The sequence below is a fragment of the Protopterus annectens genome, chromosome 2.part1, assembly GCF_019279795.1.
Source record: "Protopterus annectens isolate FY-2018-M chromosome 2.part1, PAN1.0, whole genome shotgun sequence".
Taxonomy (NCBI): domain Eukaryota; kingdom Metazoa; phylum Chordata; order Ceratodontiformes; family Protopteridae; genus Protopterus; species Protopterus annectens.
Window position 1 is genome coordinate 874805866 of NC_056729.1, and position 25343 is coordinate 874831208.

Sequence of the window (25343 nt, forward strand, 5' to 3'; positions counted from 1 at the left end):
TAAAGTCATAGAACAGTAAGCAATCCAAAAACATTATGGTCAGCTTAGGAAAGTTTTATGGGTTTAGTTATTTGGTACATCCAGTAAATGAAGCTTTTACTAATTTATCCAAATATGTGCCTGTGGTATATATTGTGTTGCATAACAACAAAGTAGATTTTGCTGTGGTTACTTCCAACTTTAGTGGGATTCTTTTCAAGTTTATTACAGTGCTTATGCCCACTGTGTCATGGAAGGAGAATGTGAGTTGGTATAGTCAACAAATCATCTTTTCCAGGCATGCATTGAAAATAGATGTACTGTGTGCTGCACAAGAATTTCTGTTTCTACTACCACATCCATAAAAAAATCATGTGTAACAACCACCAAACCCAGTGTCCCACTTTCTGGCTTCCACCCTGGTAGTCAACTAACCAGACTGCAACCCCCCCCCCAACACACACACCCACACACACACACTTTTTTGCAAATTCCTGGATCCGCCACTGAAGTAAATATATATATATATATATTAGCTTCTCGTCGATTGATACTTGTTCATTAGTAACACGTCAGATTACTGAAACAGGACGTTCTCTTTTATGTAAATGTTTACCAGTCATTAAGCAATAAATAAATACATACATAAATAAAAATAGGTGTTTGGACCAACGTGCCTTATCAGTTAACGAATACTACATAAATCAGTTTAAACTGCAACAGTTAATTTATCAGACATAATTCACCTATCGTTTTCTCTTGGCTTGATTATTACCATTTAATTTTAAACTTTCCCATATTTTGAAAAAAAGGTGGTTTCTGAAATGTGCGGTGCACGCCACATATTTTTAAATTATAAGCTTTTCATAAAAAAATTGTAGTTTCATATCGCTTCTCTTTTTCGTCTAACCAGCACTCACAAGTTCACGAGTAGATATGATTCATTTCCGGGACTAAAAAGTTTACCCTCTGTCCTCCCCTCCATAGTAAACACGTGTGTTGCAGTCCGGAAACATTTTGGCGCTGTACTTACACTCGATATTATTATACAGTTCCCGTTTCCATACTTTTAGTACAGGTTGTTACCTGGTGGTAGTTTTTTTATTTATAATTAAGCTAGCAATTCAAAAATATTGTCACAATGAACACGGTGCTGTCACGGGCAAATTCTTTGTTCGCCTTCTCGTTGAGTGTTATGGCAGCACTCACGTTTGGATGCTTCCTCACTACTGCATTCAAAGATAGGAGTGTGTTGGTGAATATTAATGTTTCAAAAGTCATGCTGTAAGTAAGATCTTAATGTGAGATAGGCTGTAAATGCTGGTAAGATTTAATATAATCAAGCTGACAGTTTAGCTTAAAATAATAACGGGACCATGTCCAGCATCACGCATGAAGAGTAGACATTGGATTCTTGTAGAATGCAAGTCTCTGTTGCCCTGAAATGGAATATTTTTTAACGATTATCTGGCGTGTGTGGTTGTTATTATGAGTCTGTCAATTTGATATAACGTGAGTGTGTGTGACGTACATTTTTATTTATTTTTCTTATGTTTGCGTCAGATTGCTTTAAAATTGCTAAAGGGACCAATGGCAGTTAGACACGTCGCTCAAAGATTCAGTTATATGTAGCGTTTACGGTAGTAGGGAAATAACTTTACATTTTAGCTCAAGAATCAGGGTTGGTCATATCATAATAGTAATAGGAGCAAATACCTCCAATCAGCGATAGATTTTGAAACCTGTTTTTCTATACTTAGAAAGTTATTTCAATATAATTTTTTAAGGAAGTTCAGGGGCACTTGAGAGTTACGCGACATGCTCTTATGCATTTTTTATTATGAGCTTTGGAGATGGTAGCATACCTCTTAGCTGTCCCTGATTTTTTTTTTAATTCATCCTTTAGCTCTGGCCCTCTTAATCCCTCCTAGAACTGGTGACTTGGAGAAAACATAGTAAATCTTAATAAATAAATGGAGTTATATACTTCTTGTATTTAAAAAAATGTATGTTCATTTACATTCTCTTATTATGTGGATGTCGCAATTATGCTATTTTTAAGTGTTCCTGGTTATTTCATGATTTGTCCTGAATCTGTTGAGACGTATTCCTTCCTAATCGTTGAGAGCTATGGATTATAGTTCACTTTTTATAACTTTGCCTAATAGATGCCTGTTGTCAGTAATACGAATCAAACTGGATGATAAAAGCCCCATCAGGCAGTTATAATGGAGTACGAATCAGCAATGTTTATCTCGCGCATTAATCCCTTAAAACAATAAGTCATCGCTCTACAACTGGAATGTTAGTAACGGATAAATCAATCCTAACAAAACAAGTGTCATGCTGTTGGAACCTCTGTCCGATTATCAAAACATTCACCCCTCACTTTGAGGGATTACAACAGTGGCCTGATCCAATCCATAATGTCAACACGAAAAGTTCGTAAGAATCCTGTTAGATCCCACCCTATCCCAATCCACAGTGACACAACTGGTATCACCTTAGTATTTATTTATTTTACGTTTGTTGACCGGATTAGTCAGTCTGAGCTTGTGGCTCATTTTCAGCAGAGACCCGGGTAGAAAATCTTCACAGTAAAGATACAATGAAATGTTAGAATAAAATTGCTAGTTAATACATTAAGTAAACATACATTAAGTATGACTATGATTTAGTAAGACCTAGATTCAAAATTATAACTGGTGAAAGAGCTTTTCAGTATTATGACTGGAATCATTTCTCTGCTGAAGTTAGATCTCAGAATATTCTCCAGGCATTTAAATCGCAACTAAAAAAGCACCTTCTGCAGGAATGTGATTGTAAAGTTTTTTTGTAATACAGGGTAATTGTGATATTCTTTCCTGTTTTAGGTAACTAACATAACTGTATTATTTTCAGTTGATGAAAATATAATACCTAAATAAAGAAGAAAAAAATAACTTTTGTAAATGTGTGCCTTTTATATTTTATTTATTTAACATTTGTTAACCGGGAAAGTCCGACTTGGAACAAAGCCAGTTCTCAGCAGAGGCCTGGGGAGAAACACTCCAGATGTCTTTGTAATGTGGGAGGAAACCAGAGCACCCAGAGGAGACGCACATGAACACAGGGAGAACATGCGGACTCCGCACAGAAGGCACTCTAGCTGAGAATCGAACCAGAGAACCTCTTGCTGTGAGGTGACAACACTACCGTTGCACCACTGCGACTTTCATACTGTAAAAATTCTGTGTGATAGATAAAGTTTGTACTATCAGTGGTACTATGCAAGCCCCCATATGCATTAATCCAAAATTCATTTTATTCTTTTGTCTATCTATTTACATCAATACCAAATGACATCGGTATAGAATACATAAGAGAACTCTTGATAAAAGAGACCACTTTCACTAATGACAGAGTTATCTTAATATGTCAGCTGTTAGAATTAGTGCTTACCAATAATGTCTTTCTATTTGGCGAAACTTATTATTTGCAAGAATGCGGGGTAGCCATGGGCACCCCCTGTGCAAATACTTCCGCCAATCTGGTGGTACTTTGGTGGGAAAAGCTATATCTTTTTAATAATGTTAAGTTTAAATTTGTCAGGTTTTATAAACGTTTTGTGGACGACATAATAATCATCTGGGAAGGCACTTTAGATTCCTTTGAAACATTTTTACAATATTTAGAAACTACCACTAATTTCTAAAATTTACCAAAGAAACCTCTCTAAGGGAGATAAATTTTCTTGATGTTACACTTAGTTTAACAGCAGGGGGCTATTGTTTCCACTCTTTACAGGAAACCAGTTTGGAAAAATGCTATCTTGACATTTGATAGCATGCATCCGAGACATACTTTTTATGGCATAGTTAAGAGTCAATTCATAAGGATATCCAGACTCTGTTCCAAAGCCGAAGACTTGCTGAAAGAAGCTAATTCTATGGAGGCTTTATTCATTAATAGAGGCTATGAATCAGAAATGGTGAGAAACATCAAACAAGAGGTCCTGAAAGATAGAATATATATTGAAAATGAATATACAAATTCATGTTATAGTAAACATTTTGATAACAAATACAAAAGGGTAAATAATGTTAATAATCAATTAAATTATACCATTACATACACCAGTGACATCAAAAATATACAACATATCATTCAGGATAATTGGAACATCTTAACTATTGATTTATGAACAAAGGAAATTATAGGCAATAATCCTAGATTCCTATATAGGAATAGTAGGAATCTTAAAAGGATTTTATGTAATGACCATAATGTAATGATAGATGGAAAAGGTAATGGAACAGACACCATCGAATTATTAAGTAAGGGCACGTTCCCATGTCATAAATGTAATAGATGTAAATATATTACAGAAACACAACCCTTTAAACATCCCATTACTGATTACATTTTTATTCCAAAGTTCTATGCCAATTGCAGTACATGCAATTTAATTTATCTTGCCACGTGTACACTGTGCCAGGCTTTTTATGTAGGGTTAACTAAGAGGAGATTACAAGAGAGAATCTATAATCACCTATACGATATTTGTAAGGCTGTGGAGACTAACGCACTAGCCAAACATATTATTGAGTATTCCACACACCAGTTTCGCTTTAGAGTTTTACAAGTGATACCACATAACATTAGAGGTGGAGACTCAGAAAATGAACTAGCACTTGCAGAATTAAATTGGATACTAAAATTAGGTGCACATATTCCTCCGGGCATTAATAATTATTTGTCCATTAAGCCCGCACTGATATGTAGAAAATGATACATATTGTATCAAATCAATTTGATCCAACTAACATGTTTTACATATAAGATTAATATCTGAAATATATACATATATATATTTTTTACCTTGTATATATTTTATTTACGTCATATAATTTATATGTAACATGTTATATATATATATATATATATATATATATATATATAAACATTAGATTTGTTGACACACATTTATACTCTCCATTTATGCATATAACTATCTATGGAGAAATATAAAAACATTGTGCACATTGGCAACATGTTATTGTTGATTCAGACACATATATATTTTATATTTTTTGTTACATACATAATTTATTATTTAAAATTTATGTGCATTTTATTAAGTAGCATAATTCATTATTTTTTAAAATATATTCTTTAAAAACATTTTCACATTTAATTATATAGGCTCTATTAAAGAGACTAACATGAAATTGCTGTTTATAATTGATGGTTTCGATGGTGTTAAAAAGCATAAGCACTAATTGTAAGATCTATACTCTTTATATAATATATAAAGGGTATCCATCTGAGATGACAGTATATTCGTGTAGCTACATAAAGAAGTAACTAGAAGTAAACACAGGCATGTCAAAGGCTTCACTTTCGTCAGCCTGACATATAAGAAGCGATCGAATATAGGAAAATAATTACATTTTTTAAAAAAATCTAAGCTCTTGTCTCTTGAAGAGTATAAGGAATTATCTATATTGAAAGGAAAGCTATTTATATCTATATTGTAAACAATGCATATATATATATTTTTAACGTAAAAAATTTTTGAAAGTGAACTATTTTGTTTTAATTAAGAAGTTTCCCGCGCTTAGCGGATATATAAATATACAACAGCTGTTTAATGATTATTATCTGATGAAGCGTGGATGGACCACGCGAAAGCGCTCATTCTTGTTCTTTCAAATAAAGCTTTTTGGATATTTTGTAAGCAGTTGGATTTCATTGACTAACTACAAGTGTTTCAGCATCGAGTAAGTCTGAACTTATACTTCGTGGCTGGTATCTCACTTCTTTCATTTGTTATTTTGGAGATTTTGGTGAGAAAACCATTTAGCAGGGACGCTGACTACTTTCTTCATATTTTTTTGTCCCGGTAGAGGCTTGTATGTATATTTTTTCTCTTTTCTGTCATTTTTACTGTTTTGTTCTACTCTTATTTTGAAACTTTGTTCTACTGTTGCATCTTCACCGCACAATTTGACTACTGTGTTCTTTTTCAAATGTAATTCTAGGGCTGTGGCTGAATTATTTGTTTATTTGCCTGACATTTGTTTACCAGGTAAGTGTGACTGGGTGGGTGCCCATTTGTAGCGGAAGTCTGGGGGGAAAGCTCCAGAGATAATTAGTATATTACATTAGCTTATTACTGAGCAACACTTAACATTTTCACATACAAGAAAGACGTTACAATAATGGATAGCACATCATCTTTACATATATTAGATGAAACATGTATACTTGAGACAAGTGGTCTGTACAATTATATGATTCAGATCAGTATGATTTTGCTTGATAGTTAAGTCATGTTTTTGTTTGTTATAATGTACTCATTATACATATCTTACAGTTCAGGGTTGAGATAGGAATGAAATTACAGGAGAGGGAAAGTAGGACAGAAACTTATGTGTTTATTAGTAAACTGTAGGGTATGGGTGTGAAGAAGCAAAAGTGAGAGAAAAGTTAGGAGACTGTATAGTGATAGTAGTGTAAGGTATAGGTAAAAGAGGCAAGAACTTATCAATTGTATAAAATATAAAATATAATAGCAAGATGGGGGGTAATACTGTTACAGTTATAAATTAAGGAGCTATTTGATTAACCTAGTATAGAAAAATGAGCACAGCCATGTATTTTTAGATAGTTTGTGAAGGATTTTAGGGATGTCTCTGTCCTTGTAGGTGTGGGCATAGTGCTCCATATTTTAGCTATGGAGTGAGAATACAGAGAATACCCTGCTGATTTAGATGGATTATAACAGTTTGAACTTGGTTACTTGATCACAGGGGCCGTTTAGTGGAATGTTTTTGTAGTATAGAATTTATAGCTGGGCAGGTGACTGGGTAATGAATGATTTTATGTGTGGTGATTTAGCTGAATATATTTTAGGTAGTTCTAGCCAGTTTGTTTTCAATGCAGTGTGGTGGTGGGTACAGGAGTGACAATTTGTTGCACATCTGGTTATTTTACTGTAACATTTTTCACTAAAATCTTCAAATCTCGCTTTCAAAAACTTGAAGATGGGAGCACCCTAAAGAAAAGAAGGCAGAAGATAAATTATTTGCAAGGCTGTATCAGGATGTGGCGGTGAGGAAATTTCTAGCTCTGTAGAGTAAGCCTAGGTTTTGCTGTTTTTTTTTTTAATGGCATTTTGTATGTGCAAGTCAAATTTAACGTTGTTGTCATACCTCTCAACCTGGAAACATCAACAATCTGGACAAAGGCCCATGAAAAATAGGTACAAATCTGTACGTTGATCAACATAAAATTTTAGTGCATAATTATGTAACCTCGCCCACTCCAAAGGAATTGTGGGATACCAACTTTAAAAAAACCGCAAACTGAAGAACAGAACCAAAATATGGCTCCCGACCCTGTAGTAAATGCTAACCTTTTTGAAATGTGTAACAAATGATGCTCACTAGTAAGGGAGAAGATGAATATTAGGATTTTATTTTGGTGACTTGCAGTATCTGGGTATTGTGGTAAAAGTAGGGCATTTAATTGTTGTTGTTTGTCTTTTGGCTTTTCCAGGTTAGGGGTCGCCACAGCGGAAATCCGGTCCGTTAATGATTGGCAGTTGGGTTTTATGGTGTCGAGTTGCCAGCCCGACGTCCAACCTTCAATGAAGGCACGCCCATTCAGCGCATGTCTTTCGAACGCCCACTCGACCACAGGGAGGACATGCAGACTCCACACAGAAGGCACTCCCAACACAAGCCGAGAATCGAATGGGAGAACCTCTTGCTGTGAGGCAACAACGCTACTGCTGCACTGCCGCGGAGGAATGGTAAGCAATATTCTAATCTTGGCAAAAGAAAATTTGCTAGGACCTCCAAAAGTCATTCTCCATGGCCTACTGATCAGTGGCATAGCTTGAGTTTGTGCAACCCAGAGCTGTCTTTGAGTTTGCCACCCTCCCCTCCTCACAAAATCATGGTCAGATAAGGCCCTCCCCCCTGCAGCCATTCCAATGTCCCATTACTTGGCTATTTCATCCCATTTACCATAAACACTGTAATGTGTGTACTGCTTTACTTCTATAATGATTATTTGGATTTCATTTAAAAGTTATTTTGCATTTTGTAGCACAAACACTAATACACATCTGCTAAACATAACAATACAGTCTCACAATGAAAATATACTTGGGATTAAAACTTCTTTGCCCTTGAAACTCAAAATGCATGCCATCTGGCCAGTGGTGGATAAAGATTACCTTTGGTCTGTTTTCAAATCATAGGCCCCTTACACACGAAACATACATGTGTTCTTTGATACACCTTCCTGATTGTATTAAATTACATTCCTTGTATAATATAGCACACTTGTTAGAGGATGTTTTTAAATTTGTTTTGAACATTTTTCCAGTAAGCAATGAAAGAAAATGCATGAACCAATAATGACAAAACTGCTCAATTCAGAACATTTCTATCATAAAAGTCCACTTAGATGTCTACAGTCCACCAGTATCAATAAATATGCACAATCTCTGCAGAAGTAAAAGTAATCTAAATAATTCCACATTAAAGAGATCTGCAAGATCTGTAACCAATGAAGAGGTTGCTGCTAGCAAACAACTTTATATTTCAATATTTCTTTTACAAATAAAGTGCCTGTTGCCCCTGAGGAATAAATTGCCTATGTTACATTAAAAAATGATAAACTAGTAATATTGCACTAGGGAATGGATGGCAAACTGATAAGTTCATTGTTACTAGGTATGTCCGCCAAAGAGGACATTCTCAGGACTGCAGCATCTACCCCCTTAGTACAACACAGTACAGTACATTATCAGCAATCCATCTACATACCGTGGGAGTAGAACCCACAGCCTTCTGCATCAAAAAGCAAGTATTCTACCTGTCGTGCTACTAACACAAACAGACTTGGCATAAGCAGCACTAAACTTTTCTCCCCTTGATGAACTATGTAGGACAATAAATCTGGAAATAGCCAAAATTTGTTGGGGGATGACGACAAAGGCCCAAAACCAGGGACACAGTTTAAAAATTGCTTGTATAATCTTAGAAAAGCTGCTAGAATAAAATGTTTTGTGTTACTATTTGTTTCCTGAAAGATAGGAAGACTAAAACTTAAATAGCTATCATTTAGTGAATTCAGTTCTCACTGATTTGCTAGAAATCCACCAATTTTAAGAGGAACATTCCAGACATTTTGTAAAACTTTGGACAGTAGAGAACTATGGTCAACTCCATGAATCATCACAAGTGGTGGTGGAATAGGTAGAGACTTTAGGGTCTTGCTCCTTGTATGTAAGGTACAGGGTTTGAGTCTGCATAATTCTGACCAGCAGTTGTACCTAACTGGGGCATTTGCACACACACACACAAATTGTAAGGATTGCTTAGGACCTTGTAAAATAAAATGCAGAGCAGCTTGCTAATTGCTTGAATGGCCTATAATAAAATACATACACTTTGGCCTTGCAGATGATGATTACACACAGTTCTTTCAGCTGGTTGTATATAGAAATAAATGGACCGTCGTCTAATTGCTTGAATGGACTAAGTTCTCGGACTTGCAGCCGGTTGTAAAATAAATACAGAAAATCTTCTAATTGCTTGAATATACTAATTGGCTCAGACTTGCAGTGAGAGCACTGGCACAGCAGATAAAATTGGACTTTCAAGTTCTCGGACTTCCAGCTTACTTTTCACAGCAGAAATAAATACATTCTCTCTACATTTAAATATGTTCTCTCATACGTATAGCAACGGCAGATATAATACACTGGCACACACACATTACACATACCTTGCTTAATTAAACTGTAAAATAAAATACAAACACAAATGCACACATTGGCAATTGGCCCCAGCAGCATACTTTCATTCACAGCATGGCACAGCAAATAAAATCGGCTAAGTACAGCATGCCTGAAGGGACTTCTAGCAGAAATAAGTTCTCGGCGACTCAGACTTACAGCGACAGTAGAAATACAGTGGCACATGGCACAGCAGATAAAATCAGACTTTCACATAGTTCTCTTGCTTGGACCTGCAGCACAGCAGATAAAAAGGTACCACAGCCGACAGAAGGGAAAAATCTATGCCACTATGCAGCATACGAGCCCAGTAGTTCTTTTTCTTACCAGCCTGAGACGTGGACAGACTCGTGGACAGACTCTCTGCAAAAGTATCAGACACGCACACTCCAGCTCAACCATTAAAAGTAAATCAAAGCAGTTAGTAAAATGAATCTCTCTCATACAAAGCAGCTCAGCCATGAAAAGTAAAATGTAATGCCTGGCTGCAAGTTATTTCTCTTGCCGTTAAGAGTACATAGCAGCCGTCAGTAAATACATTCCGTTAAACAGCTCGCTTACACTGCCGTTAAAAGTAAAAGGAAGCAGTTGAGCTGTTAAAAGAAAAAACAAGTTAAAAGTAAAATGTAATGCCTCCCTGAGGCTCCCTCTCATACAAAACAGCACAGCTGTTAAAAGTAAAATGTACCTGCTATTAAGAGTACATAGCAGCCATCAGTAAATATGTTCGGTTACATTGCTCAAATGCTTGTAAGTTAGTGTTAACTGGCTGGGCAGCCTTGTGAGCCTGATGTCATCATGCACGCCCTGCACGGGATGACATCAGGAGTTAACAAAAAAAAAAAAAAAAAAAAAAAACAAAACCTGAAATTCAGAAATTAAAGGGGCCACTCGGGAATTTGTGGCACCCCAATATTTTGCCCTCAAAACCAGTGTTTACTGAGGAATTCGGTATGGTTGAGAGGTATGTTTGTTGTCTTTGGTCATGCCTAATAGTTTTGTATTGGTTGCTACTTCTGTAGTGGTATTATTGAGAGAGTACATTTTAAACTCGTGTTTTTCATGAGACAGAGATTTAAGACAGAAAAGTTGAAGTTTTTTTTTTTTTTTTTTTTTTTTGTTAAGCAGGAGTTGGAAGCTTTGTAACCATTTTTCCATGGCAATGAGGAATTCTTGTGTAAACAAATGTAAAATAAAGAAAATTTGGTTGAGATGTGTATGGTTGTTAAGTGTACATATAAATGTCATCAGCATACTGTATGAGAGAATCATGTTTGCTGCAAGTGTGAAGAGAACTTGTAAGGGTATTAAAAAGAAGAGGACCAAGGACTGATCCTTGTGGGACACCAGTGCTGACGGGGAAAAAAAGAGAACACTGAAAGTGCTGCGTGTGCCGGCTGTTTAGTATTTCACATGCACATATTCACAACCAACGGAGCTAATTATATATCCACTAATCTGTTTGTAGTTGGGGGGGGCTGGGACCCATTAAGGCCCCCCATCCTTTTTGAGAGGGGTTAAGGGGGACTTTGTTCTACTGTTTAGGTGTATTTCCTGATATTTATGTGTTAAACACAATCTGGTTATAATTGGAAACCCATTCATAATCCTGTATATGTCAGAAGGAGAATAGTGGATGTAGCCAGTTTCATCCTTCATCCACTATAGGAATAATCCAATGGTCTTACCTTTGGGCAAGCAGTTTAAGAGATATGAGGTTCAGGGCCAGGAAAAGTCTCCAAGTGATTCTGGATGAAAACTTACCTAAGTGCCTTGGATTTATTTTTTGCACTCCACTAATTGTGTCTGCATCATAGTCCTTATGTTGAGCTTGTTTATATTGCATCTGTAACCTTGTCTGTTAAAGACTGTTGATCTTTTATGGACCTGCTTTTTCTGAACATTAACTGTCAGCCTCATGTTTGTTCAGATGCTTGAAGGTATTCCACTTGGAAACCAATGAAATGTACCTTCTTGATCATCTGATTAATGATTGCTTATCTAGGGCTTTAGACTATTTCAAATTGAGGGTGATCTGTCAACATACTACATTAATACTACCCAAGCTAATCCAGTAATTTTAGGGAAATTAGGTAATGGTCAAGTTTAACTATAAGGCATGCATCAACCCATAAACATCTTGTTATACAGCCATAAACCAAGACCATGCCAAAATGAGAGAATTGTAAATAAAGTAAAGGGGTATATTAATAGCACTGGATGTTTAAAAGTTTGGCTGCCAGTAATAGAAAAAGACATGGTGCACCCCATGTTGAATGCTTCAGACTGGAGAGAGTATCACAGTGACAAGTAAGCAAGAAGATCAAGTGAGCAATGTGCTTGTGCCACTATAAGGTCAGAGGGGAATAGGGAGCAAGTTCCTGCTATGGTCTTGCTGACTTTTAGGAGCAACAGCTACAGATATGAGGGTTTTTCCCTCTTTCCATAATTTCAAGTGCTTTGGGAGGCAGTTCAAGTGTATAAAATAAAACTCTGCTCTCCAAAAACAGTAGAGTAACATTTAACTTGCTGAGTAATTATGCAAATGTTAAAACCTGATTCCCAAATTAAACCATAACTCAGATGACTTGCTCTTCATTAGCTTGTCATCTCTTTTCTTCCTGTCAGTTAGTAACCAGTATAACTAGTCTGCTTATCCTTTCAATCTGTGAGGTTAGTAATGACATCATTTGCTTAAATGCAGCCGTTATCAGTGTATATCTGAAAGTCTGTTGTCACTTATGGAGATATCACTGAAAGTAGTGTGTGTGTGTGTGTTTGTGTGTGTGTGTGTTTGTGTGTGTGTGTTTGTGTTTGTGTGTGTGTGTTTGTGTGTGTGTGTGTGTGTGTGTGTGTGTGTGTGTGTGTGTGTCTGTGTGTGTAAAAAAGACGTGACATACGATTAACCTCTGGGCAGGTTAAACAACACATTGCCCACAGCAGCAGTCCTTTTTTGTAACTGTGTTCAAGCTTGCTTGTTGCAGGGGACCAGATACTTGAATATTTCAGCAGCTCTGGAAGGATGACCGACCAGCTGACTGCAACGAGTTACCTTTTTTATGTGGTGAGCTGATGGTGGTGCTGATAAAGACCACAAAGAGACCATTAAAAACCCTGCAGATGCTGCCGTTCATGGAAAAGCATTTTATTAGCTCTGAATGGGACATGTCCCAGATTTTACTATAACAACCTTTTATAGTAATATGGATGTCCAGGAGGGGACTCTAAAAGCTTAAAAAGGGGGAGAGGGCTGAAAAAGTATGTGTAAAAACAAGTTGGAAATGCGTTACGTCTTTAACTTCAGTGTAGCAGTGTATCAGATCAGGAGGAAGTTCCTGCAGTCAAATAGTCAGTTAAAATCGTCAAGCTGGCTTGTCAGGTGTGTGTGTGTGGGGGGGCTCACTGCATGGAAAAGAAAACCTTTATCACTGCTGTCATTTGTAGAGAATGCTGTGGAGTACCATGCTAAACCAGAATATTTTAGTGGGACTTTGTGTATACATTTGTGAAAGTAGCTAGACTGTTTTGGTATTTCACGAATGAGATGTTAACCCGTGTTTCGGTTTTCAGCATTGTTGAATAATTTCACTGCATATATTGCAGATGGCATTAGAATCTGTTGACAACAGTCGTGTACATTTCCTTTAACCTTTTTACCGCTAGGAAGATGATGTTGCAAAATCGGAGCTAAAACTATAATTTTCACTAAAAGTAGTCTCATTTGATTTGCTTATTCAGGACAAAGAAAACATGAATTTTGAGTTGATGCTTAGCAATTCAAGATGCAGCTGTTCTGTTATTGCTACTTGTAAAAGTACTTACCAAGTACAAAAATAACCCCATTTTTGTCCAATAATCTTATAGTGAATTTCAAACTATTTCAAATATATAATTTGCATTGGTCAGCGCCACTAGTGGATCTACATGGGTAGTGGAATGTACTGGTGTACCAGTGTGCCAAGTTGCATTGTATTTTGTTTTCTTTGCAGTTTGTGCTGGTTAATTAATGCTATGAGTTGTTAATGAGCTACTTCTGGTGTTCCAGGGCTCAAGTCCCCAGCCTCCATTTGCCTGCTGTGTTACTTTAAGGAAGTCACTCAAACATGCAAGTGCTCCCAGGCTGGGCCTTGAAAAAGGCCCATGTGGATCAGTGCTCTACCGCAGTTAAGGAATAATAAATAAAAAGTTAAAATGTCTTTTCTTTAGTGTGGGAAGTGTAATGCAGAATATTTCTGTGCTTGACATCATATCAAATGTAAAAATTATTTATTTTAGAAAATTCACATTTTTGTCACAGCAAAGAAGCTACTACCCAAAATACGTGTATGGATGAAGGCCAGATGTGGCCTAGTTAAATTCATTTATTTATTTTATTTATTTATCTAATGTTTGTTTACTGGGAAAGTCCGACTTGGAATGACGCCAATTTTCAGCGGAGACCCAGGGAGAAACACTCCAGATGCATGTCTGTTATAATGTGGGAGGAAACCTGCACGAATACAGGGAGGACATGCAGACTCCGCACAGAAGGCACCCCAGTTGAGAATCGAACTGGAGAACCTCTTGCTGTGAGGCGACAATGCAATCACTGCGCCATCCATTGTTGCATTACTTGCAAGTGCTTAAGGAAAAATGGCATTTGGAAGTATAGAATATACCCGAGTATGCACATATTATAGGTTCATAGGTGTGTACTAGGCTAATGGTCCTGGGGCCTTCACAAGCCTTAGCCATAGGATTACCCTGGCATAGTGCCACCTGACCTTGGTTCCCAGTGGCTCTGTTGAGTAGAGCCAATGGTGTTATCCCTGGGGTGAATTTTCTGTTTCCCATCCACTTATCAAGGTTCCTCTTGAAGAGGGTCGGCGAGGTGCTCTGCTTGACATGTAAGGGAAGTCTGTTCCATAGCATGGACAGTCTGTGGGTTATGAACCTGTCCCTCCAGCATGTTCTGTTAATTGTGGTAATGAGCTTGAGGTCTCTGGAGCGTATGGTGCGGAGGGATTGGGATTTCTTTAGATGTAGCATTTCTAACAGAGCTGGGTCAGACATGGCCTTGTAATTCAAGCAGAGATCGCCTCTAAGTAGGCGATATTGAGACCGAGAGTAGTTGGAGGTTTTTTTAGTCTGTCCATATAGGACAAGTGTTTAAAGCCTGGGATACTCTTTGTGAGGTACGTTTGCGGCCTCTCCAGTTGTTGCAGGTGTCTAGTGAGGTACATGCCAAATGGGGCATTGTACTCGATGACTGGCCTAAGGAGGGAAGAGTAGAAGGCGACAATGACATCTTTCTTCCTGGATGCAAACCCTTAGTAATGAGATGTGCCACATAGAAGGACTTTCTGACCACAGTGGCAATGTGGTGATCAAAAGAGATGCTGCTGTCAACGTGTGTTCCCAGATCTCTGCGTTCAGTGGATTACCATCAATGTGATAATTCATGGGAACTGGGTTTTTCCCAAAGAAGATGGTGACACTTTTCTTTTTGGCATTGAGCTTAAGGCCACAGTTCTGACACTAGTCTTTGGTTTTGGTCACAGTGAGGCCATTCTGTAGGATGTCAGCATCACTTGGAGAGTTAATGATAGCTCCCAACTTGCAATCGTCTGTTAACTTTTTCAGCCAGACTCCCTTCGTGTTGGCCTGGACTTCAGAGAAGTAGATACCAAACAGGAGAGGACCCAAGACCGAACCCTGTGGGACTCCACTTGTGACTAATCGGCAGTCTGACTTGGAGTCAGCTACTTTTACACTGTGGGTTTTATCTGTGAGCCAGTTTGCAACCCACCTAGTGATATAGGGGTTGATACCAGGCTTGGTGAGTTTTTCTATGATTCCTGAGTGAGAAATGGTATCAAAAGCCTTGGCCAGATCAAAGTAGGCTGTATGAACCACCTTGTCTTCATCCACAGCTGTGGTGACTGACTCCAAGAAGTCGACCAAGTTGAGCAGGCATTATCTACCCTTCACAAACCAAACTGTGTGGGATCCTGAGTTTAGAGATTCCCTATATCCTTGTTTATTAGGTCCACGATGATGCGTTCCATAGCTTTGCATATCAGACTTGTCAGGCTAATGGGGCAGTAGTTCCCATGGTCTATAGTCGCTCTTCCTTTGTGGAGAGGGATAACTGTAGCAGTGGGCCATTCGACAGGGACAAAACCTGAGGTAAGACTGTGATTGAACAGAGTACACAGGTGAGGTGCCAGTTCACTCTAGTTCATGTAGAGCACAACCAGGGATATTTTCAGGTCCCATAGAAGCTGTAGTCGTGGCCTTGGACAGTGCTGTTGTAACCTGTGCAGCAGTAATACTGGGTGCCTGGCAATCTACTGGTATTGTGATTGGTCCTTTCGGGGGTGAGGGGGGTAAAGTTGGCACTGAATCTGTCGGCCAGTATATTGGCAATATCTGTTGGCTCAGTATAGGAGGTACCATTGTGCAGTAGCTCGGAGCAAATCTGGGTATTGCCGTGGAGATTCTTTACATAACTATAGAAGGCCTTGTGGTTGTGTCTACTATCTGCTGCAGTTCTGTTTTCATACCTAGCTTTAGAGGATTTGATGAAGTTTTACTAAAAACCTGTACAGTGACATGTACAGCATTTTTTCTGTTGCACTTTACAAGTTGCATTGTCTCTAGGTACCAAATAACTTTCATATGGGAGACAGATGTTCATCGTGCATACAGCTGCAGTCGTAACAGATGGATTATCCTGCCGTCAGGCGGGTCCTCGGTCGGCCGAATTCCAAAGTCTAGGTCCGGCGTCGGTTGTCGTCGCTTCCTCTCTGACGTCAGTGCGGCAGGGATATAAAAGAGACAGCCGACGCCATTTTCTTCAGTCTTTCTTGCCGCGCAGTGCCCGAAGCAGAAGCAGTTCATAAGTGCCGGTCGGCCAGCTCCTGAGATTTACGAAAGTATTTCAGCCGAAGTCTTCTTGAAAGCTAAGTACCCCGTTGGGGAAACTTTTCTTGCCTCAGACCGATGTCAGACAAAGTTAATAATTGCATTTCATGTGGGAAGCAAATACCGCATAAGGATTTCCACTCTTACTGTATATCTTGCTTAGGCCCAGACCACGATGTCTCGGCCTGCCGTTTTTGTGCTAGATTCAACAAACGCACTATTAAGCGTCGGGCGGAGTTCGTCCTTCACTTTTTTAGCAAAAAATTTAATTATATTATGTCGTCAGATACACAGACTCCAGTTTTGAGCAAAAAACGCAAAGATAAGGACCGGCATACGAGGTCCGCACCACCTACTGATACCACGCTAAGGCCGACTACCGGTTCTCCGGTACTCAGCGAGGCGCCTACGCAGCCCCTGAGTACCGATGACAATGCATTACCGGTGTCTTCAGTGCCCGAGGTCGCAGGCTCCTCGGCCCCCATTCCTACTACAGATACCAACGCCGCTCCTGGCGGGGAAACTCAGAATTTAGACAGGCCTGCCATTTCTTAAGGGGTCTTCAGGCCTTCCTTCTTCTCTATTAAAGCCTTCACTAAATCTAAAACAGCCATGAAAACCAAAAAACAGGTTCCTCAGACACCCTCTCAAGGCTCCATGCCTAAAAAACAGATGCTTAAAATGGTGCCAAAATTCACGATGCTCACATTACATTAGCTTCTTCCCATGCTGGGCAAGAAGTCTTGGCTGGTAACATTGGACCTCAAGGAGGCATACCTGCATGTCCCTATCAGACAAGATTGCAGAAGATACCTCAGATTTCTTGCAGGTTCAACCCATTACCAATTCTCTGCATTGCCCTTTGGCTTATCTACTGCGCCCAGAGTGTTTACGAAATGCCTGGCATCAGTAATCGCCTTCTGCAGACTACAAGGGATACAAATCTACCCATATCTGGACGACTGCCTGATCCAAGTGGACAGCAAGGACATACTACTGCAGCACCTGGCGTTTGTAATAAAACTGTTGAACTTCCTGGGATACACAGTCAACAAAAAGAAATCAAAACTAATACCCTCTCAACAAATTATTTTCCTGGGTGCCAACTTGGACACAACCACCCAGATGGCCTACCTCACGCCAGACTAGCAAGGGCAACTGTCTCAATACTTCAGAAAAATGGCAACTTACACCAGGCTAACTGCAAGGAAAGTCCTGCAGGCTCTGGGATTCATGACATCTTGCATCCTACTTATCCCATGTGCAAAGCTACATATGAGGAAACTTCAATGGTACCTAAAAAAACGTATGGTCTCAACACAGCCACAGCTTGGAAGCAATTATACCACTCATTCCATGCCTTCAAAAGGAATTTATGTGGTGGGCTCAAGCTTGCCAAAGAAACACAGGTCTTCCTTTCTGTGTACCTCAAGCAACTCAAATCATCACAACAGACGCCTAAGACTACGCCTGGGGAGCACACATGACAAATCAGTGCATTCAGGGAAAATGGGCACGAAAAGAGAAGCTCCTTCACATCAACCAAAAGGAAATGCTAGCCGTGCAACAGTCTATTATGACCTTCAAAGACCTACTGCATCCAGGCCAGCTATTGATAAGGACAGACAACACCACAGTGATGTGGTACATAAACAAACAGGGGGGAACTCATTCATACCCCCTGTGCAGGCAAGCCATGACCCTATGGAACACAGCACTGGAATTGAAAATTCAACTACAGGCACAATTCCTGCCAGGGAAGGAAAACACACTGACAGACAACCTAAGCAGAAATATGACAGATTCACACGAATGGAAGTTGCATCCTCAAATTTTCACAAAGATAACTCAGGCATGGGGACAGCCAGACATAGATCTCTTTGCTACCCACAGAAATTGCCAGTTGAAAAAATTTTGTTCAAGGACCTATCATCCACAGGTCTGGAAAGTGGACGCACTTTCCTTCAATTGGGCAACATTGACAGTCTATGCCTTCCCGCCTCTTCCTCTGCTGCCCAAAGTTCTATTAAAAGCCAGAGCAGAGAGGCCGAAAATGATTCTCATTGCTCCAGACTGGCCAAGGCAACACTGGTATCCGCTCCTGAAGAGCCTGACACATTCCCCACCATGGATCCTACCTCTAGTCCCTCTTCTGTTGTCCCAGCACAACTACAAAACTCTTCACAGCCATCTCAAAACTGTAAATCTAGCTGCATGGAGAATTCCTTGATTTCCCAACAGTTTCTCCTCTCCAAGGAGGTGCAGGATGTCATCTTGGAGGCCAGAAGACCTTCTACTAGAAAGGCCTACTCCGCCAAATGGAAACTATTTTGTGTCTGGAATCAAAAGAAGGGACAGAGTCCTTGGGTAATAAATATACCTCAAATTTTACAGTACCTAGCTGAGATGTTAAACAATGGACTTTCCTTCTCCTCCATCAAGATCCACGCTTCAGCCATTTCTGCACAATACAACACAGATCCTCCTTTATTCTCCCATCCTCTCTTAAGGCAGTTCCTCAGAGGAGCAAAGAATATAAACCCCCAAGAAAACTACCAGTCCCTGCTTGGGACCTCAACTTCGTTTTGGAAAAGCTGACCCTTCCTCCCTTCGAGCCAGCTTCTTCATCAGAGTTACAGTACTTGTCATGGAAAACAGCCTTTCTTCTGGCTATCACCTCAGCTCGCAGGGTTTCGGAGCTACAGGCCCTCATGGCTGTGCAACCATTCATCATTTTCCATCAGGACAGAGTTTCCTTACGAACCAACCCTACCTTTATGCCAAAGGTAGTATCCAGTGTAGCTTTGAATCAGACTATCCACTTACCTACCTTTTATCCTAATCCACAAAACAAAGGGGAAAGACTACTACATTCCTTGGACATTCACAGACAACTTCGTTATTATTTGGGCAGGACAAAGCCATTCAGGAAATCTGAGCAACTCTTTGTGTCCTATGCTGCAGGTGCTCAAGGAAAGGCTATTTCCAAACAGACAATTTCAAAATGGATAGCCCACTAAATACACTTTTGTTACTCATTTCATGGAAAAACTGTGCCTGCATGCATCAGATCCCACTCCACCAGAGCCACAGCTACCTCTGCAGCCTTCCTCAGGGGGGTCCCTACCAAGGATATTTTGGAAGCAGCCACCTGGAGTTCAGTGCACACTTTCTCCAAGCACTATCACCTCCCACTATACTCTAAAGCTAGAGCGGGCTTTGCCACAGCAGTCCTGCAGGGCATCCTAGCCCCTCCTAGTTCCACTTAGTGCCTACCACCCTTACTTAGCTTTGGGATTCTTCCCATCTGTTATGACTGCAGCTGTATGCACGATGAACATAGTACAGTTTTGTACCTACCGTAAATGTAGATGTTCGAGTGCTCATACAGCTGCAGTCCAGGTTTCCCTCCCTCCAACCCCTCTTAGGACAGGCCTTATGACAAACCCTTTTCATATAACCTTTTGGGGTACTCTTTTATGGTGTATTTGCTTGCAACTACTGTTTTTGATTTATCAACATTGCATTTTTTCATAACATTGTGTTTGCCTTCCTTCTGGGGACACCTGACATCTGGGGCAAGAAAAACTGAAGAAAATGGCGTCGGCTGCCTCTTTTATACCCCTGCTGCACTGACGTCAGGGAGGAAGCGACAACAACCGACGCCGGACCTAGACTTTGGAATTCGGCCGACCGAGGACCCGCCTGACGGCAGGATAACCCATCCGTTATGACTGCAGCTGTATGAGCACTCGAACATCTACATTTATGGTAGGTACAAAACTGTACTTTCACCTTAGAACAATAATTTGCCGTTTTGCACTGAAAGAACTATACATAAGAGACTAGGAAATCAAGATGTGGTCTCCTTAAACTACAAAAACCAACATTATTGTACTAGTCGTAAAACGGCCACTGATTCATTTAAACATGAGCACTACAACATTCATTTTGCTTAGATCTTTTGATGACTTGTTTATGACATTCCATACTAGACTAGAGTTCCAAATTCCGTGATAGAACTTTCTTCTACTGAGCAGATCTAATACTTTTGTAACCCTAAAAACAAAACTAAAGCGATACCAGCTACTAAAGGTTGCTCACACTAAAATAAACAATGAGTAGATACAAATGTGAGTACACCAACACTGCCAGCCAAACGATAATTAATCCAAAGCAATGTTTTATTCCATGGATTAGCACTTTTGCAGGGTTACCGCTTCTTCAGATCCAAAACAAAAATAAAATCACAAGGCACAATTTATTAAAAGGAAGAGAAAATGCAACCAATCAACAATTTACATTGATAAAACAATTGGCAGAAGTCACCGCCTCTTAATTAAGGCTGGTCTTAAGAGGAACCCCAGAGATTAAGCCTGGAGGCCTATGTGCCTGTAGAGATAGTATCCATTTAGCCTCAAGCATTTCCACTTCATTATTAACATTACCTCTCCTATTACTAAGGACTGCTAATTGTAAAACCCTAAAATGAAAAATATTATGTCCTGTTGAAGCTGCATGACTAGCCAATGCATTAGTAAGAACCTTGTTATGAATATTACTTAGGTGCTCTAAAATAAGTTCTCTTAACTTGCATGTAGTCTTTCCCACATAAAAACACTGACATGCAAATTAGTTAGCTAAATAGACTGTTATTATTCCTGCATGTATCCATAAATCTGGGTGAGAAGACACGTCCAGTTACTGGATGAATGAATTGAACATTTAAGGAAATAGAGGAACAAGCCTTACATGTGCCACAAGGATAAGTACCCCTACTCAAAATTGACTCCGGGGTTGGACATCTAGGTCCATAACATAGTAGTTTCTTGATATTCATGTCGTTCCTAAAAACAAAGCTTGGACATTCTGCTGCAGTATTCCCTACTTTATCAGCTGTCAAAATGGGCCAATTCCTACTAATAACTTCACAAAATTGTATATTGCTTGAAAATGTAAATGATACATTAGGCTGGGATGATTATACATACGCACACCTGAAAAATATGGAGCTCCTCTGTTAGCCCTTTGGATGGCCACTTTCGGAATACATATATTCAACTTCTTCCCTCTGGTATCCCCTAATAAGGAAAGGCATGTTAAAAATTACACGTTTCCTACAGCTTTCTGAAGGATCTAGAAGTTTGACTGTTTATTGCCACTGCCATTTCTTAAAATGTTGTGCCACTTTCGCTGCTTATCTAACAAGTTTTATACAGGATAGACCTCTCTGTATCCTCCTTTTGAAGTAACTGATACAGTTTGAGGTGTTGTACATTTTAAAAGACTTTCCTACTAATGGTTGAGATTTAAATGGGTGAGATTGCAACTCATTGATTGCTTTTTCTCATAGAAAGTGATTGCCGTCATTGTGGAAGTGATTCACTTTTTACTTTTCTGTTTTCTCCCTGGTCACGATGTTGTGGAGTTAGGGTGTGGGGAATTGAAGACACTCGTGGATATTGCAGGGGGTTTGACCTTCAAAAAAAATTATTCTATTTTTCATATGGATAAAGTTATGGCCTTTTATGTTTATCTGGTTGACACTTTGTAATTAATGCAAGGAATCAGTGGAACCAGTACAGAATATTTATTTATGGAGTTGGTATTATAATGCAAGGAATCAGTGGAACCCAGTACAGAATATTTATTTATGGAGTTGGTATTATATTCGATATAGAAAAGGTGTTGCCTCCCTTTACTGGTCATGGCATTTCTACAGAGCTAAATTCAGAGTTGAGCGCATTTTAAATCCATACAGTGGAATTGCAAACTAAGTTTATTTTGTAGCCAAGTGTGTAAGTAGAGTTCCTTTGTACTAGAAACTGTCAAAGGGGTATTGATGTGTGGCATGTTGTGTTGATACTGGGTAGGGAGTTTTACAAGTATTTCACAGTGACAGTTTAGGCTGTTTCTTTATGCCATTGGTCTCTGACTTTGACTTTAACTTTGCATGGGTGGAGGAGGTGTTTTGCCTCTCACCAGACATCAGGTATGTATTCAGGACCCATAGAAGTAATGTTTTTAATTCACATACGAGGACTAGTTGACTTAACCATGAACCACATGACATTACAAAACAGTTACTGTAAAATAATAAGAAAGTAACATCTTGAACGTAAAAACATGGATTGCATCTTTGTTGTGGTTCTGAAGTGTGGTAAAGACTAGCTTGAGCTCTTTTTTTGCATACATACTATCCTGGAGGATCTGCGGTGGTGGTGCTGCGGTAGCGTTGTCGCCTCACACTGAGACGCTGTCCGGTTCGATTCTTAGCTAGAGCGTTTTCTGCGTGGAGACATGCGTGAATGGGCGTACCTTCGTTGAGGGTTGTGCGTCAGGGCTGGTAACTCGGCACATAAAAATTCACTACCAATCATTAGCGGATCGGAGTTCCGCTGTGGCGACCCTAACAGGGAAAAGCCGAAAGACTCAAACAAACAATACTATCCTGGAGGAATGTCCACTTTCTGAAAGGGCATATGCTTCTTACTGCAAGGTTTCATAAAGATAATGGTAACAGTAATGCATTTTGTCTTTTCTTCCAGCGAGATAGACTGTTTCTCCTTTCAAAGGGATCTGGATCAGTAACCATTAACAGTGACTGTTAATTGTCCTTAGCTTGAGCACACTAGCTTCACTTTATGAAGATTTTTCTTGTATCATTTTGAAGATATGAATACCCTAGTATTGTATTTGTTGCTCTCAAGGTCTTGGCAAGGTCCAGATAAGTTATGTGGATTTGTACACCTTATCTGTGTCTGGCATGACCCTTTCAGATTATTCAACCAGGCTGAGTAGGCATGACCCTTTCAGATTATTCAACCAGGTTGAGCAGGCACGATCTGTGTTTCACAAAGCCAGACTGATGTGTACGTAGAGAGAGAGGGTGAACAGTATCGTTGTTTTCTAGTTCAACTGGTATGCTTCATTACCTTGCAAATACTAGTGAGACCTAATACAATTGTAATAATTCCCAGGGTCAGTAGAGGAAACCCCTTTATATAAGGTCAGCATAACTGCCATTCTGTATGTGTCAAGAACGTAACTAGTGGAGAGAGACAGGTTGAAGAGTTTATGGAGGGATTTTGCATTGCATGGGTGAAGGAGATGTTATGCTTCTCGGCAGACATCAGGTATGTATTCAGGACCCATAAAAGTAATGTTTTTAATTCTAAAAAACAGATGGACTTCAATCTCGAGAGAGAGGATGTGGGAGGAGAGAATGCAGATGAGAGAAGGAAGGTTTGGTGTAGTGAAGGGAAGAAAATTTTGAAAAACATAATTGAAAAAAATGTTGAAGGCCTCTACTATTTTTTTTTTCACATGGAAATAAAATTTATGTTGTAAGTGAAGCTCTTTCGACTTATTTGAAACTAGAAGAAAATTTGTCCAGAAGAATATTACCGGTGTTCTTGGGGTCAGGGTAGGAGGTATCGTTTGAGATAAGTTCAGTACAGAATTGTAGGTTACTTCTAAGCTTCGTGATACACCAGAAGAACGCCTTAAGGTTATCTGTTGAATTAGTTGCAGTCCAAAGTTTGTACTGGGCCTTGCATTTCCTGATGGTAAATTTGAAAGAATTTCTTATGATGATTTAGTGATGGCCAGAAGATTGAATTTGCTTGCTACCAATTAGTAGGTCCATCAATGTGAAAAAAAAATCTTACATTAACCGCTGCTCAAAGGCAGCACTTCTACAGCATTTAATATCTACAGACCAATAGCAATTCTCTCTCACCAAAAGATTAGGGAAATGCATCCATATGCAGCTGATGCAATACCTAACCTCATATAACCTGCAGTCAGAAGCACAACATGGCTTTAGCCCCAGCACCACTACTGCTCTACAGTATACAATATTTTACCAATACAGTAATAAAAACAATCCTAGAAACAATGGTCTGATTGTGTCTACCACATTCTTAAACTTGTCAGAGGCATATGATACGGTCTCGCACCAGCAATTGCTCATTGACTCCCCTCACTAGAACTTTCACAGTATTCCTTGTTGTGGTTTCAAGTTACCTATCTGGAAGGCAACAAGCCGTTAAATGGCAACAAACCTAGTCACCCTTTCGAGCAATTGCTACAGGTGTCCCTTAGGGCTCTATCCTGGGTCCTTTCTTGACCTCCACTTTCCATGCTAGTTTAGTTCGGTATGCAGATGACACAACATTTAATATGTGCGGCCTCAACAATAAATAAGCTCCAAGACATTACCCCAAAATCTTTCTCCTCTGTAGAAACCTGTCACAGAGAATGAAACATCTTACTCAACCCCAAGAAAACTAAGTTAATTTTTTTAACAAAAAAAGCCAAAAAAAAAAAAGAGTTTTTTTCCATAAAAAAAAAAAATAATAATATAACTGACCTGTAACTAACTCACAGTAGACTTCTAGGCATTATAATAGATGACAATCTCAGATATGACCAGCATGTACAGCACCACAGTAAATTTGCTCACTAGAAACTAGGCTGCCTTTATAGGACCAATGGAAAGTAGCTAAATTTGCCACCTAACATATTCACAGCCAACTATAGCAGAAGAACTCTTTCGTCATCCAGAAAAATGTCCTGCACTGCATAACTTTTTACTTACCTACTACAAAAGGGACAAGGGACTCTGTAACAAATACAAATTCTTTTTACTAAACAAAAG

The 25343-nt window shown here is 39.2% G+C and overlaps 1 protein-coding gene across 1 annotated transcript in view; it reads left to right on the plus strand.

Moving 5' to 3' along the window:
* Nucleotides 1-978: 978 nt before the first annotated feature.
* The window catches only part of SPCS3 (signal peptidase complex subunit 3), a 502901-nt gene continuing 478536 nt past the window's right edge, over nucleotides 979-25343 (plus strand). The window contains exon 1 of the mRNA XM_044062522.1: nucleotides 979-1263. Coding sequence (XP_043918457.1) covers nucleotides 1121-1263 — 143 coding nt within the window. The 5' untranslated portion in view covers nucleotides 979-1120. The remainder of the gene's footprint in view (nucleotides 1264-25343) is intronic.